Here is a 15,759-nt window from a genome sequence, read left to right as displayed (position 1 = left end):
GGTGAGAGTGTGGATCCCTCTCAAAGAAGGAGGAAGTGTGGAAGTTAGAATCCTGGACTCTTACAATTTCCTGTCCTCCAGCCTGGCCACCCTTGCATCTCAACTTGGCGACGAAGATCTTGTGGCCACCAAGCAAAAATGTTTTTCGGGGAGAGATGAGAATTTGAATCTGTTGCGTCGCAAGGGCGTCTACCCCTACGAGTACGTCAACGATTTCGACAAATTTGACGAGACGGAACTTCCACCCCGGGAGGCATTTTATTCTCATCTCACGGAGGACGTCTGTTCCGAAGAGGACTACGAACACGCTCGTAGTGTGTGGACGGCATTCAATTGCCAAACTTTTCGTGATTATCACGATCTGTATCTTAAATTGGACGTGACTCTCCTCATGGACATTTTCGAATCGTTTCGCAAGAGATGCATCTCGATCTACAAGTTGGATCCTGCGTATTTCTTCACGACGCCGGGATTGACTTGGGAATCGATGATGAAATACACCAACGTGGAACTGGGCCTCATCGCAGAGAAGGAACAGTATGCCTTCATGGAGAGTGCGATACGCGGTGGCATTGTCCATTGTCCTCGACGCCATGCTCAGGCAAACAATCCTCATACGCCTGGTTATGATGCATCGAAGCCCAGCACCTACATCGTCTACTGGGATGTCAACAACCTGTACGGCCACTCCATGTCCCAGTGTCTTCCCATCGGCGACTACGCGTGGATGACCGAAGAGGAACTCTCCTGCGAGGATTTTCTCAACTGGAGCGAAGATAACGAATGGGGCTGTTTCTTGGAAGTGGATCTTGATTATCCCGAAACGCTTCACGAGAAACATCACGGATTGGCCCTGGCCCCCACCAAAGAGAAGCCACCTGGAGGATCATCAGAGCCAAAACTCATACTAAGCATGGAGAACGTGCGTAATTACATCGACGCAACGTTGGTCACGGACGAAAAGAAATTCGAGAAAATTGTCGCGTCCCCCTACTTCAAAAACTTCACTATTTTCGACGAGAATCTGGTATTCGTCGAGAAGAACAAGAAGCAAGTGATGCTCAACAAGCCGATTGCCATAGGTGCTACCGTCCTTGAACTATCAAAATTGCACATGTACCAATCGTACTACGATCAGTTTCAACCTTTTTATGGAGATAACATCCAAATATGTTACATTGACACGGATAGCTTCATTTTTCTAATCCAAAACACACCAAGCCTCGAAAATGATCTGACTAAGATGAAGCATTTGTTTGATTTTAGCAACTTACCATCAGGCCATCACTTGCATTCGAGAGAAAATAAAATGACCATAGGAAAGTTCAAAGACGAAGCGGCTGGTAATTACATCAGCGAATTTGCGGCGCTTCGTGCCAAAATGTACTGCGTCAAGATTGCAAAAGAAAAAGAGATCAAGAAAGCGAAAGGGGTAGGAAAAATAAGTACCAGCAAATTTAGCATGAAAGACTACAAAGAATGCCTGTTTCAAGGTAAAAGAAAACTCAGCACAGATCATCGCATTGCGAATAAATCACACGAACTGTACACGACGCGCGTAACCAAGGTCGCATTGGATGCAAGAGACAACAAGTTACGTGTTCTCGATTGTCAAATCCACACGAGAGAGTGGGGCCACCGCAATGGAAGCGATAAATGTTACGTGTGTTAACTGTAACCCCATAGCCATGAAGTCCGCTGTGTCTTTTGCCATTCTTCAAAATATACGGAGGAAAAGAGGGGCCCTCAGGCGATGAAAAGTTGCAAGTTGTTATTATGTCGTTAAGCCCGCTCTAAACGAGGCTCATTAAATTCAACTCTTACTTTTTTTCTTCTTCATCGTGATTTAATGACATAATTACATGTTCGAGCCTTTTGAATTGCATCGCCGCAGAGGAAAATCTTCTCTTGAAATTTAAATAACTAACAAGGACAATGAATCTTTTTGGTTTCCGGAAACAAAGCATCATGGACACTGCACCACCAAATTCCAATAACCTCTTACCTTCCGTGTTATCTAAACTCAATGGTCTACTAATTGTACACTTCAACAGTATTTGGACGAAATTGAATGACGATGTGGGCAAGATGTTTTACGTCTTCAATAACAATTTACATTTTTACGAAATTCCGATCGACGGGAAACTTCAAATCACCGTGAATCCGGAGAACGCAGGCGAAATCAAAATTTCTACCGGCAAGAACATTTTTCGAATGAAGCACGACAATGTACTTTCTAACATGGCGTACGACGTTTCTGCAGGAGATTTACTTTATGTGGAACTCCTAGGAGATTACGACAAACTCGTTCCTCTCTTCGTAGAATTACGAATCGTCTATCCTATTATAAATAACCGTTAACCAAAATGCCTAACGACATTTTCGGCAACACCAAGCGTGTAGACCACGCAGAAGAGATTCTCATGCTGGACGTTCGAGTTAAGAAGTTGAGGAGTGATTTGATCGCTTTGCAGGAGACCTTAAACAAAAGTTTAGAGTCGGAAATCGCTACGCTCCAAACGCAATGTCTCGACCCCATTCTGAAAATCGATTTCGAACTGAAAACACTCATAAAAATGTATGTCGACGTACCTTCTTACGACAACGTTCAAAATATACAGTTGAGCATTGATTCGCTTCAAAATGATTTGGCCAAATTACAGCAATTTCAATCGAAAAATGAAGATTTGGAAAAATTGAAACTCGAAATCGAAGAACGAACTTCCGCAATCGAAAAGAATTTCTCTGAACTTCAAACCGTCGTGAACGATATAGATGCAGAACGCTTGCATGTCGTCGTTTCCAAATTACAAGAAGAATTCACCAGCACGTTGGAAGAAATTAAATCCAAGTTACAGACTTTGGAAGATACCATGACGAACCTACCATCGTCAGACGAACTGCAGGTCATCGGTAAAAGCGTCGCGAACATAAAAATTCAATTCGAGGCTTATCAAGATTTCGAACACATTCAAACCACCATCGCTACGCTTCAGGCGTCTCTGGAGTTGATCAACGAAGAAATTAAAAATATTCACGCTGAAGCAAGAGCGTTGACGAGTATTCAAGACACGTTAAGCACGGTTCAGCAGAAGATCGAATATTTAGAAAATTTAAACGTCGAATCCAATCTTGCTCATTTTCATCACGTACTGGACAACATACAGGGTGACTTGGAATCGTTACGTATGAGCGTGCCTTCGAGCGAAGATTTGGAAAAATTGAAAACTGAGGTGACGGCATTATCCGATTCGAGCGACATCAAAAGTTCGTTGAGCGATCTCGAGAGTAGGGTGGCCAATCTCCCCACCTCCAAAGAATTCCACGCTTTGAAAAGGAACATATCACGTATGCTGAAACGACTGGAAACGGAAACGGCGAACGTGGAACAGATTCGAGACGAAATTACTTCGCTGGTGTCGACGTTGCCCACTTCGCAGAGTGTCGCCGACCTTCACACGCAGTTTACAGAGATGCGAAGCATCGTGAACGATCTTACAGAGAAAAGTTTGAAATTGAATCAAGTCGAGAACCTTCAGAACATTGTCGTCAACATCAGAGATCAAGTTGGAGTGCTGGAATCCACGCAGGAATCGACGCTGGCCTCTTTCGGTGCCAAGTTGCAAGAACTCAAGGAAAACTACAAGCAGTTGAACGTGGAAGTGAAAATCAAACCGTCATTTTCTACCGTAACGGATACCATAGTCGAGCATTTGCTGCCCATCGAAAATAAACTCGGACACGTTCACAGTAACCTGCTCGGCGTCGACACTAAATTCGCCAAATTGTTCACCTTGCAAGCCATCGAAATCAACAGCGTTCCCAATCAACAGAGAATCTCCACGTTCGTCGAAGGTAACAAACTGTACATGTTACATCTTTATCATATGTACTACAAGTTTCTCCTCGATGGCACGATTCAGGTAAACGAATTTTCGTACTGGTCTCACGGCAGAAAAGCTAGCGTTCCCACCATGACGTTGATATCGAATCGTGGCGTCCAAAAAGCAGGAAACATTCCTCTGGCACGTTGGAACGAAACGCGCAATATATATGAAATACACGAAGACGAAGATCTTACCGTTTTCGACGTGAGTGCCGGCGATAAGCTGATCGTTCAAAACACGAGCGAAGTGCCACCCTCTTTGAATCCCATCACGCTGGACCTTCTCTTCAAACGTAATCTCTAAAAAAATGTCTAGGCAAGCCATCGTCCAAGAATTGCATAAACCTGCACGCCGCAACTACGAACGTTTGGCTGTGGTAACCAATGGAATCGATGACCTCTGGGAAAGCGACCTCGTGGAGATGAGTAGTGGAAAGTTAAAAAACGTACATAAATTGAACAAGGGCAACAAGTACCTCCTCACCGTCATAGACACGTTTTCGAATTTCGCATGGGCTCTACCTTTGAAGGCGAAAACAGGAACGTGCGTCACGGAAGCAATCAAGACAATTTTTCGCGAAAACGGCGGCAGACGACCTCGGTTTCTGCACACGGACAAACGGAAGGAATTTTACAATGCCGTATTCCAAAAGTTTATTCGGAAACACGACGTTCGACATTACTCGACCTTCAGTGACGTCAAGGCCAGCATCGTGGAAAGATTCAATCGCACTCTGAAATCGCGCATGTGGTCACGCTTCACGCTTCAGGGAAGCTACAAGTGGGTCACCATTCTTCCGGAACTCGTTAACGACTATAATCACACGGTGCACGGAACGATAGGCATGAAGCCAGCTGACGTTACCAAGTCCGACGAACAGCGTTTAATTTCTACCGTTTACTGTCCAAAGTACACACCCACGACAAAGAAAGCTAAATACGAAATTGGAGACCAGGTGAGGGTCAGTAAATTAAAGCGAACGTTCGACAGGGGTTTCACACGAAACTGGAGCACGGAACTTTTTACCGTGGTTCGAGTTTTACCCGGGAACCGTCACACGTATATAATAAAAGACAGTGGCGGTGAAATTTTATTGGGACGCTTCTACGAGGAGGAACTCTCTAAAACTAAATACCCCGACACGTACCTTATCGAAAAAGTTTTGCGTAAGAGAGGTGACAAACTTTTGGTGAAATGGCTGGGACTTCCGGACACGAGTTGGATCGATTCAAACGAAGTGATTCTATGAGTACGTGGAATGTCGTGAAACGTTTACCTGATTCGGAGAGTCAAACGAAGAAAAGGAACGGCGAATTGCTCCCCGACAGCATACGGTGTCTGATCGTAGGACCTTCGGGGTGCGGAAAGACGACACTGCTCATTGATAATTTTATCCTCGCACCCAATTGGTTAGACTGGGAAAACAGATACCTCTACGTATTTTCGAAAAGTCTCGAACAAGCGAAATACCAGCAACTTATGAAACTGTACGAGGGACTGCGCATTGCAACTTTCGCAACTGAAATCATTCCACTAGACGATTGTCTCGAGAATTCCGTTGTGGTGTTCGACGACATGATCTTGGAAAATCAAAACGAGATTCGTAATTTTTTCACTCGAGGTCGTCACAAAGGATTGGATTGTTTCTACCTGGCACAAACTTTTTCCAAGGTTCCGAAACAACTGCTACGCGACAACGCTAATTTCATATGTTTGTTTCGACAAGACCACAGCAATTTAAAACACGCACACGATGATTACGTAGGGGCTGAAATGAATTACAATCTATTTTCTCAATTCTGCTCCCACTGTTGGAACAGTGACGATTTCGGATTCATGACCATCGACATGACTCGAAAAGCAAACCATGGAAAATATAGAAATAAAATAAACGTTTATCTAGACGTCTCAAAGGCTAACAAGAGGACGATTTCAGATTTGCAACAAGAAGAAAAAAATTAAAAAAAAATCAAAAATCGAGAATCTAAAAAATAAAATTTGAAAAAACGTTCTTTTTTTTCAAACGTCTGACAAGCATATATAAAATAACCATTACAACGAAAAGTGAGTGTTAGAAAAAGTGGATAGTCTCAAGAGGGTGACAGCAGAAAACTACGAGAACCGAACGTATAGGCTGAGAATTCGACGTTTCAAAAACGTTTCAACGTATATAGAAAAATGTCAAAACGTCAATTTCAAGAAGACGAAAATCTCAAGTTGCGAGAATACCTCGTGAAACGCTTCAAAGGTTGGAAATCCGAGAATCGCGGATCCTACGAAGAGAAGAAACGTCAGGATCAACCTGTGATCGACGCCATCAGCGGTCTAGGTAAAGAAATTAAAAGTGTCACGGAACAAAATAAAAATTTGATCAACGAACTCGTACCACTCGCAGCTAAAAGTTACGCTGTACCCACGCCCATTTCTAGCATTCCTTCGACGCCGTTCGAACTGAAGGACGTACCGGCACGACGTCGAGCCATAGGTAGCACGTCTTTGGATAAAATCGATTTGGGACCTTTGGCACGAGACTACCTGAGCACGGGGAAGTTCGACAAGGATGAAGTGTTCGGATTGTATCCCAGCATGGAAACCAACGAAGGCGGTGGTGTGGTGTGGAAGATTGGGAAATCGAAGGTGACCTTCGAAGGCAACGACATTAAAGTAAATTTAGGCGAGAAGGATAGTTGGACCAGGTATCCGGGCACGGTGGGACTGTGGGAACTCGTTGCCAAAAAGCAGCCGAAAGATTACACCGACGAAGATTACCAGAGTTACAGGGAAATTCTGATCATGACGGATGCCATGTACCAAAACAACGATGCCTCGCAGAAAAGGGTGAAATCGAGCAGCGGCGAGAAGTATAGGAATCTCATCAAACCGATTTGGAACGAGGTTAAGAGTGGAAGCGGCGTCAAACGCTGCAACACGTTACCCAAAGAATTCGTTTGGGTGGACGACGTTAGGAAACTCGTGGACCGATTGTTGGTGATAGCCGGCGAAGAGAATGCAGGCAATCGTAATTTCTACAACGAGAAGGTTGGCATCGTGGACATGATCAGCACGAAACTTTCCAACTTCATCGTGAACGACGACAAGGGCATAGGTTACCTCATCAAAATTATCAACACGCTGCCTCCGAGATTCTGGAACGTGGCCGAAGGAAAGGGACTCGTGAACGACATCATCAACAAGTTACCTTTCGAGATGCATCTACCTGGCTACCAGTACTGCGGACCGGGTACCAAACTCGAGAAAAGATTGGAGAGAGGAGACAAGGGTGTGAATCCGTTGGACGCTGCATGCAAAGATCACGACATCGCCTACAACACCACTCGCACGGATCTGGATGCACGTCACGAAGCAGACAAGAAATTGGAGCACGCAGCTTTCGAAAGGTTCGTCAGCAGAGACGCGTCGCTGGGTGAACGGGTCGCCGCACTGGGCACCACCATCGCCATGAACACGAAACAAAAATTTGGGTGGGGTGTATAAATAAATAACATACAGTAAAAAACAACATGGCTTGCATAACTGATTTGCCGCACGAACTGCTTAGAAAAATATTCAAACAGGCAGTAAACGGAGATTTTGAGGATATAGGGAAACTTTTGATCATAGCTAAAACGACGCCGGCATTTCGAATCCCATGTGAAATGGCTGTCAAGGGCCGTCTTCGGGAGATCAGTGGCATGAGGTGCGGTGATCTCGATACTCTTCTTTCGGCCGCAGGGGAAAAATTAAACAAGAGAATGGACGAACTGCACGAGGCGAATCAGGGGAGAAGACGATACACGGATGATTGGCGCAAGTCTAAACAGGAAACTTAAGATATTATTACGCACATCATCGCGTTGTCGGAAGCACGGACTTTCTTCCTCCGTGAAAAAAATAATAATAATATACATGTCAAAAAAATGTACAAGTCAAAAAAAAACTTGATATATAAATAACACACATCGTGAAAAAAATAATCTTCGGTATATAAATAACACACATTGTGAAAAAAAATTAAATTTCTATAACACTCTGAAATTTTTCTCTTCGATATGACGACTGAAAAAAAATGAGTGATCTCCAAGCATTAAAACAAATGCTAAATTTGTCAGTCGAGTATGTAAAAATTCAGGAATTGGAAGTCGGCAAACCTTACACGATAACTTCCGGTTCAATTGTTTCTACCCAGTATGGTCCCAAGGTGCGTCTGTTGCTCGACGGACAATACAGTCTATTTTTACCAGATCGATACGCTAACATGTTATCCGACGAGAAGCTATCTATTTTAATCGAGAACAAAACTCGAATCGTGTACAAGGGGACAAAGGAACTTCTTGGTAAGAAAACAAAGCACGTAATAGAATTTGTTTAATCACGGACACCCCAACCCCCGGAATATATATATAAATAACATACCATGAAAAAAATCTCAACTTGTATAAGTCAACTTCCTCCCGAAGTGTTGCACAAAATATTTACGTTCACGTTCGACGGGGATGTAACTAAACTCATAGACTTGTGTAAAGTAACGCCAGAATTTCGTTCACCGTGCAAAATGATTTTCATGGATCACCTCCGAGAAATAAGCGGAATGAAAAAAATGTTCCGATCCCCAGAGACTCTCTTTCGAGCCGCAAACAAAAAAATTGACGATAGGTTAGACGAGCTGCACGAGTGGAGGCAGGGGAGAAGAAGATTTACCGAAGACTGGTACGCGTCGAACATTGAAACTGTCGATCTTGTAAACCACATGATAGCATTAGGCGAAGCAAAAACTTTTTTCTTTCCCAGAATACATATATATAAATAACACATCGTCACAGTTGTTTTGAGTGAGACGATATAAATAACACATACCTTGAAAAAAAAACTTACACGAGACAAAAAAAAAATCTCAGAACATTTATATATATAAATAACATACCGTGAAAAAAAAATAAACATGAAGCCCAAGGGTGTTGTGTACCAGATACCGTTGGAAGTTTGGCCGGCGGTAGCGCCGCCATCGCGAAAACCGTCATCGACTCGAAGAAGAACAAGGCGGAATTGGAAGAACAGAAACGTCACAACCTGGCCATGGAGAAGAAGGGGAAGGGGGTCATGAAGAAGTTTAAAAAAAAGAAACAGCAGCACTCACCAACCGAGACATTGAATCTCTGATCGAACCGTTACAAATCAAACACTTCAGAGGCGTTTTCATGTCCGACTCTTTACCTTCAACCGCTAAAAAAAGAGAATGTGGAGTAGTCAACTTGGACGGTCAAGAAAATCCAGGCACGCATTGGATATGTTACCTCAAAAATGACAATAAAGCATTCGTTTTCGATTCTTTCGGAGGCGTTCCACCTACAAATTTAGTTCATTATCTAAAAACAAACAAAACCTCTATATACTACAACGACGAACGCATTCAAAATTTCGGAGACGAGAACTGCGGTCATCTCTGTCTCTCCATGCTCGCGTTTCTCTCTAAAATAAATAAGCCTACGATCGAAGATTTCCAGAAAGCATTGTGGAACCTCAAACAGCATCACTAGGATGGGCGTGTTCCATCTCACGAGCGAATCTTCGATCTTGAAACTCACGCTGCACGACGACATCGTCTATCCTAAATCCGTAGCTCTGCATGCATTCTACAGCATGTACCTCATACCTAACGTCACGCAGCACAACAACAAAATTAGCGTCGGAAGCGAACATATCGTCGTCACGCCAGGTCAATACAATCTTTCTATTTTGCAAGCTCAATTACCCAAAGGCACGTACCTTTCTCAAAATTCGGTCAAGCACAGAGTGGAAATCGTGTCCGCGAAGGAGACCGTGGACCTGGGTACCATGGGAGAACTTTTAGGTTTCGAGAACGACACAAAACTCGAAGCTGGCATCAAACACGTAGCAACCAATATTCCTAAATTCCTGGCCATCGAGACTTTGAACGTACACTGCAACGTAGTGGAAGGCATGATCACGAAATCTTCGGACGGGGTGTTGCTGGGAAGTCACAAGCAGACGGGAATCATAGCCACTTTCAAACCAAGTTCCGAGTTCATGGAACCGATCATCTACACACCCTCTTCGCCGATCTATTTTCCAGTATGTCGCAACCGCATAGACGACATAGAGTTGGTGGTGACGAACGAGAAAGGAGACGTGGTGGATTTCGCAGGTGCCACTACGACGGCCATCGTGGAGATCAACGTATAATAAATAACACACATAGTGAAAATGGAGCAAATAGAAAGTTACGAATTGCAATCTTTTCCTCCCAACCGTCGCACGTTCGCAAATTTGAACGAACCGAACCGGGAGATCGAATACGACGTGGACGTAGGGGACGGGTTCGTTCATCCTCACAGAGCGAACCTCTACCTTCAATTCGACGTGGTGAAGAAAGAAAGCGGAGACGCGTTTCCCGCAGCAGCAAATTTGATACTCGTGGACAACTTCGTGCCTCTCCTGTTCTCGCAGGTGGAGGTGAGGAAACACGGTACCGTCATCGACAGAATAGATTATCCAGGCATCACGTCGACGGCAGTGGGAACATTGAAATTATCCAAAACGGACGCGGCATACTACCAGGCGGGAGGGTTCGAAGCGGGAACCAAAATATCGACGAGAAGTCACACGGTGCTCTTTCCCATGCGTCTGCTGCCCGGTTTCTTCTCGGACTACAAGGAGATCATGTGGAAGGGAGGACTGAGGATCACGTTTCGAAGAGCGGCCAACGACAACGACGCACTGATGCGATACGCTACTTTGGGTCCGGACGGCACCACGCCGATAGCCAACACTTTACCCGAAGCAGCCAAGTGCGTCATCCGGAGCATGGAATTGAGAATGCCGGTGGTGGAATACGAAACGAACTACGCCCTCAAGTACAAAGCGGAGATCTTGAAAAGTCCGCAGGTGCCGATTCACTTTCACGGTTACCAGTGCGTGTAGAAGTTGGCGTCGGGAAGTCACATGGAATTCGACGTGACGACGCAGTTCAACAACATACAGTTCGACATGCCAGATTTCGTCGTAGTGCTCTTTCAGACCGGGAGGGACAAGAATCAGGAAAAAGATTCCAGCAAATTCGACGACTGCAAGATCAAGAACGTTTATCTGAAGAATGGGAGGAACGAAGTGTTCCCGCGCGAGAATTACAACCTCGACATGACCAAAAACGATTACCTCAAACTTTACGAAGCGTTCTCGGCTTACAAACGCGTGACCGAGGGAAGCGTGGACATGTATTATACGCCCAGCGAATTCAAAACCCACAGACCCATGACCGTCATCAACACCACGAAGAGGAAGCAGGTGGTGGTCAACGATCGAACCAACATCAAGGTCGTCTGCGAGTTCAACAGTCCATTGCCCGAGGATACTCTATTCAGTGTCATCCTGGTCGCAGAGAAGTCCTTCGTCCACGACGTGAAGAACGAGAGGGTCACAGAGCAGTTTTAACAGGTTTAACATCTTTTCTTGCACAATAAGGAATTTTTGTACTAGCACAATCGGTTACTATAGCACAATACGAATTTCACTAGTTCAGATCAGTTACAATGTCAATTTCATCAGTTATCAGTTACAATATCTTTTTTTTTCTTCAGTTTTTGCACTATAGCACGAGACAATCAGAATTTGCACAAAATTTTTGTTGTTTTTACACGAGAAAATTAACAATAAAATTCTTTTTTTTATCGTTTCAGATGCTGTCGAACATCACAAACACATACACATACACACACACTAGAAAAAAAGCATGCAACTTTATTTTGTAACACACACATATTCTCCATCTTCATCAAGAAAATATTATAATAAACATAATTTTTATCTATCTCACAATAAAACTCTATATCCAAAAAAAATTACAACATCAAAATAACACTAGAGTCGTTAGTACACGTTGCATGCATTACGGAGGTCCTCTGTAGAGTTTCATGGAAGTTTGAGAGAAAAAAAAACAAACACGTGAAACTCTATAGAGGTGTGGTAATCTATAACCGCAGCCGTTAGAGAACCTTTACTTTTTTTGGTTGGGCACCACGCACCCCTGGCGAGGTTATAGGGGCCAGGGATCCTAAAAAAAAAACAATTATTATTTGCTTGTTTTGCGTCACAATACGGAAAATAATGAGAGGCATACGCGCGCGCGTGTGTGGCACATCGTTTCCCCCGAGAGAGGTTTACAAAGGTCACGATATATAAACATTGGTCCCGGACTTGGAAAATTACGATAAGGTGCACTCATCCTTCAAAGGATGAGAGGATGAGGGAGTGAATTTCACTCATCACTGCTTTTCTACGCTGTGAAACATCGTTAGCGCAATAAATGAGGCGCGGAACGTGGAGAGAAAGTGAGTTTTTCAGGTTTTGGTGGTCGTTTGGTCAAGAAATCAGAGTTCGCGTGGGAATCACATTTACTATCTACTCATTAGTGTCCACGCAGTGTTGCCAGATGTAAGGGGAAGTGTAAATGACATTTTTTACAAAGCATGAAAAATGGCACATAACACACATGTACGGACATGCCGTCGGTAATTTTCAGTTTGGTTAGGTGGATTAGCTTGGCATCTATGGCAGTGAAATAATAAATGTTCATTTGTACCGATAACCAATCGGATGAGACGTCTTTTAGGGGGAACTAGGAAAATCGTTGTTTTTAGAAATTAAGATTGTGCATTGGCAACACTGCTGGTGTTTCAGTGCCACAAAATGTGTGTTTCGAAACTGTATACATCATGCAATTACTGAAAAGAATAAAAAGGAATCTTGGAAATTTTCATGAAAATAGTGTTACTTACATGCACCTGGCAATCATAAGATGCATGAGGAATAGAACATGACTGGCCTTTCTTCTGTTTCTTTCTAAGCGGGGGAAAATTTAATCTCATCGCGTGGTTGCCAGGTGCATGTAAGAAAAAAGTTGGTCTAGTGTCCTTTTGGAAGTGCGTATGAGTTGATTTCCGCCAATCACACAGAGTGTGCGTCTGCGGCAACAGGTTGTTCCTTTTCTTTCAGTGTCCGGAATATTTTTGTATTGCTTATCCAGTGCATTATATAGGCTGTATTTCAAAGAATTTAAAAAAAAAATAATATACAGCAACGACTTTATGAATACCAGATGACAAACTTAAAAAAATAGGACATTTTTAGATTGCAAAAAGTTGTTAAATTTCGACGAAGATGCAGCAACACACGTTTTGTGCTTGCTGGTCTTTTGGTGGGCATATAGATCACACACCCCTGTAAAATAATTTTACACCGTTATAACTAATGATAGGCCTCATTGTAGGCAAATGTTTGAATATTGTAATATTTATTCACTGTACTCGTAATATTACAAGGTTGTGAAACTTGGTCTCTTACTTTAAAAGAATAACATGAATTGACATTCTGCCTCGGAGTTGTTTCTTCCAGGTCTAAAGCCAGAAAACTGTTTTTGTAAGTTGTCACTAAGAACACATTTGCGTTTCGGCATGGTTCAGATCGCTGATCGACTCGCTTTCAATTCTCCACTGCCATGTAACAACCAAGAGTACGGCAGTTAAAAAAATAGCTAATAAACAATTGTGATGATAACTCATAAGAATCTCAAAGCCACGGCGTTGCATATTCTTACCTTACCTAAAATTGACTATAGATTCTAACTTATTGATTGATGATACCTACTTACATGTTTAGTTCCATCTATTATTTATTTTTATGCATTGTGTTCATCTCTTCTACATTTTTTGTTAAGTTGTTACTTTCACTAAATAAATATTTATCTTCCAACACTATAGTTATATTTCTTTAGCTTGTGCTGCTATCTGTACCTCTTTTCTGAAACTCCGTTCTTTCAACTTCTTGTTATACTTTCTACTATGAAATGTCTAGTTTGTAAGAATTCTATTTGAAAGAAATAGCCAGGCTTATATAATCAAAATTTAGGTTTTTAGCGCTACTCAAGATACCCAGGTTTGGCGCCCCATGCAGTCGCCCGGCCCTTAAGCCGCCTCTGGAACCAGACTACTTGTGATGAACAGTCACGGACACTTCTGGGTTGTGACAATCCAATAGATTTTCAACGAAATCGTTGTAACCTAGGAGGGTCCGTGACTGTATCTAATGAAGAATATTGCAACAAAGTTTAAAATAAAAGAGCACGAAGGAAAATCATACTTTTAGAGAATGATAGAATGATACTAGAAAAAATTAGAAGCCCCCAACAACCACACCCGTTTTATTTGAAAGTTATATCAAATTTTGTACAAAGGATAATGTATGGTCCTTGTGATGCAAATTTGTTCATACTCCTGCCCCATTGCATTTGCATAGCAGGCGACCCAGCGATGTCTGTGATGTGGGAAAGCTGAAGTGCCGGATCTACAAATCTGGGCCCCTCTACCTACACACCCCCCCCCCCCCACACACACACACATATATATATACAGGTATTGGACAAAATAATGGAAACACCTGTGGAAGTCGGAACATCATGTATTAATACGGTGTTGGGCCACCTTTAGCATGAAATACAGCTTGGATTCGGGACGGAATAGACCGATACAAGACCTGAATGGTGGTGAGTGGAATTTGAAGCCATTCTTCATGCAGCACAGCCTCCAGCTCAGGTAGAGACGAAGGAGGTGGAAATCAACGCCGACCCCTGGTTTCCAAAACAGACCACAGAGGCTCGCTGATATTAAGGTCTGGGGACTGGGCGGGCCAGGCAATATGTTGAACCTCATCAGCATGCTCTGGAAACCACTCTTGAACACTGCCAGCGGTATGGATGGGGGCATTATCATTCTGGAAGATGGCATTCAGGTTTGGAAATAAGGTTTGCACCATTGGGTGGACTTGGTTACCCAAGAGTTCTCTATATACTGCTGCTGTGACCTGACCATGTAATGTGACAAGGGAGGCTGCCGAATACCATGATATAGCACCCCCAGACCATAATATAGCCGCCACCATGTTTGACAGTCGGGCGAAGACAGTCCACATCGTATGCTGCCGAGGGTGCTCTCCATACAAACACTCGTCCAGTGGTGGGGAAGTGGGTAAAGGTAGACTCGTCTGACCAAATGACACGTTTCCTGTCCTCCAACATCCAAGTTTTGTGGTCATTGCACCATGCACGTCGCCATCGAGCATTCGTGTCAGTTATTAGGGGCTTGGCAATAGCAACACGCCCATGGATACCCATTTGATGCAGTTCCCGTTTCACTGTTTTGCATGACACTGGGGTGTTTAGGTGCTGATTAAGTTCTGTAGTCACCTTGGCGGCCGTTGTTTTCTTCTGCGACGTCACAATACGCTTCAAGGCCCGGCGGTCCCTCTCCTGTAGCTTCGGATTTCGACCACTATTGTGCTTAGCAGACCCTGTTTTACCGTGCACTGTGTATGCGGTCATGACTTTCGATTCCGTGCCTCGTGTTACACCGCATAACGTCGCTGTTTTGCTCACAGATGCTCCAGCGAGACGGGCACCAACAATTCGACCTCTTTCAAACTCCGTCAGGTCCGACATGCTGGTCACTCACCACACCTGCACAAGTCCACTACCACACTGCCTCACTCTACTGTCAGTGCACAGTCCATAATACCTGCAACAAACAAGAGAAGGTTGATTTCCGCCGTGCTCAGTGTTACCAGGCACATTGAAAATATGTCCCCCTTCTGACTGGTGTTTCCATTATTTTGTCCAATACCTGTATATATATATATCCGTAGCTGAGTGGTTACCATATCGCGCTACGAAGCCAGGGGTTCGAATACGGCCTGGGCGTGTGTGTTTGTGAATATCCATTCATCAATTTCATCTTATCATCACTCATCCCCATCTCCGCGATTAACCAAAGTGACATATAAGCGAAGTGAAACACACCGTATCAAC

At 43.6% G+C, this 15,759-nt stretch overlaps 1 protein-coding gene across 1 annotated transcript; it reads right to left on the bottom strand.

Annotated features, from left to right (window-relative positions):
* Nucleotides 1-14,739: 14,739 nt before the first annotated feature.
* LOC145996751 (uncharacterized) lies at nt 14,740-15,393 on the bottom strand. Its single transcript, XM_083133279.1, has one exon. The coding sequence runs from the start codon at nt 15,391-15,393 to the stop codon at nt 14,740-14,742; it is 654 nt and encodes a 217-aa protein (XP_082989405.1).
* Nucleotides 15,394-15,759: the final 366 nt, after the last annotated feature.

Source organism: Lepisma saccharinum, chromosome 13, assembly GCF_977018435.1.
Source record: "Lepisma saccharinum chromosome 13, izLepSacc3.1, whole genome shotgun sequence".
In the NCBI taxonomy this organism is placed as follows: Eukaryota; Metazoa; Arthropoda; class Insecta; order Zygentoma; family Lepismatidae; genus Lepisma; species Lepisma saccharinum.
Note: the sequence above shows the minus strand (reverse complement) of the source record. Positions and strands in the feature narration are given on the sequence as shown.

What these genes read in the sequence shown, in the direction of transcription:
- LOC145996751 (XM_083133279.1), bottom strand. Translation starts at nt 15,393, where the DNA reads ATGTCGGACCTGACGGAGTTTGAAAGAGGTCGAATTGTTGGTGCCCGT.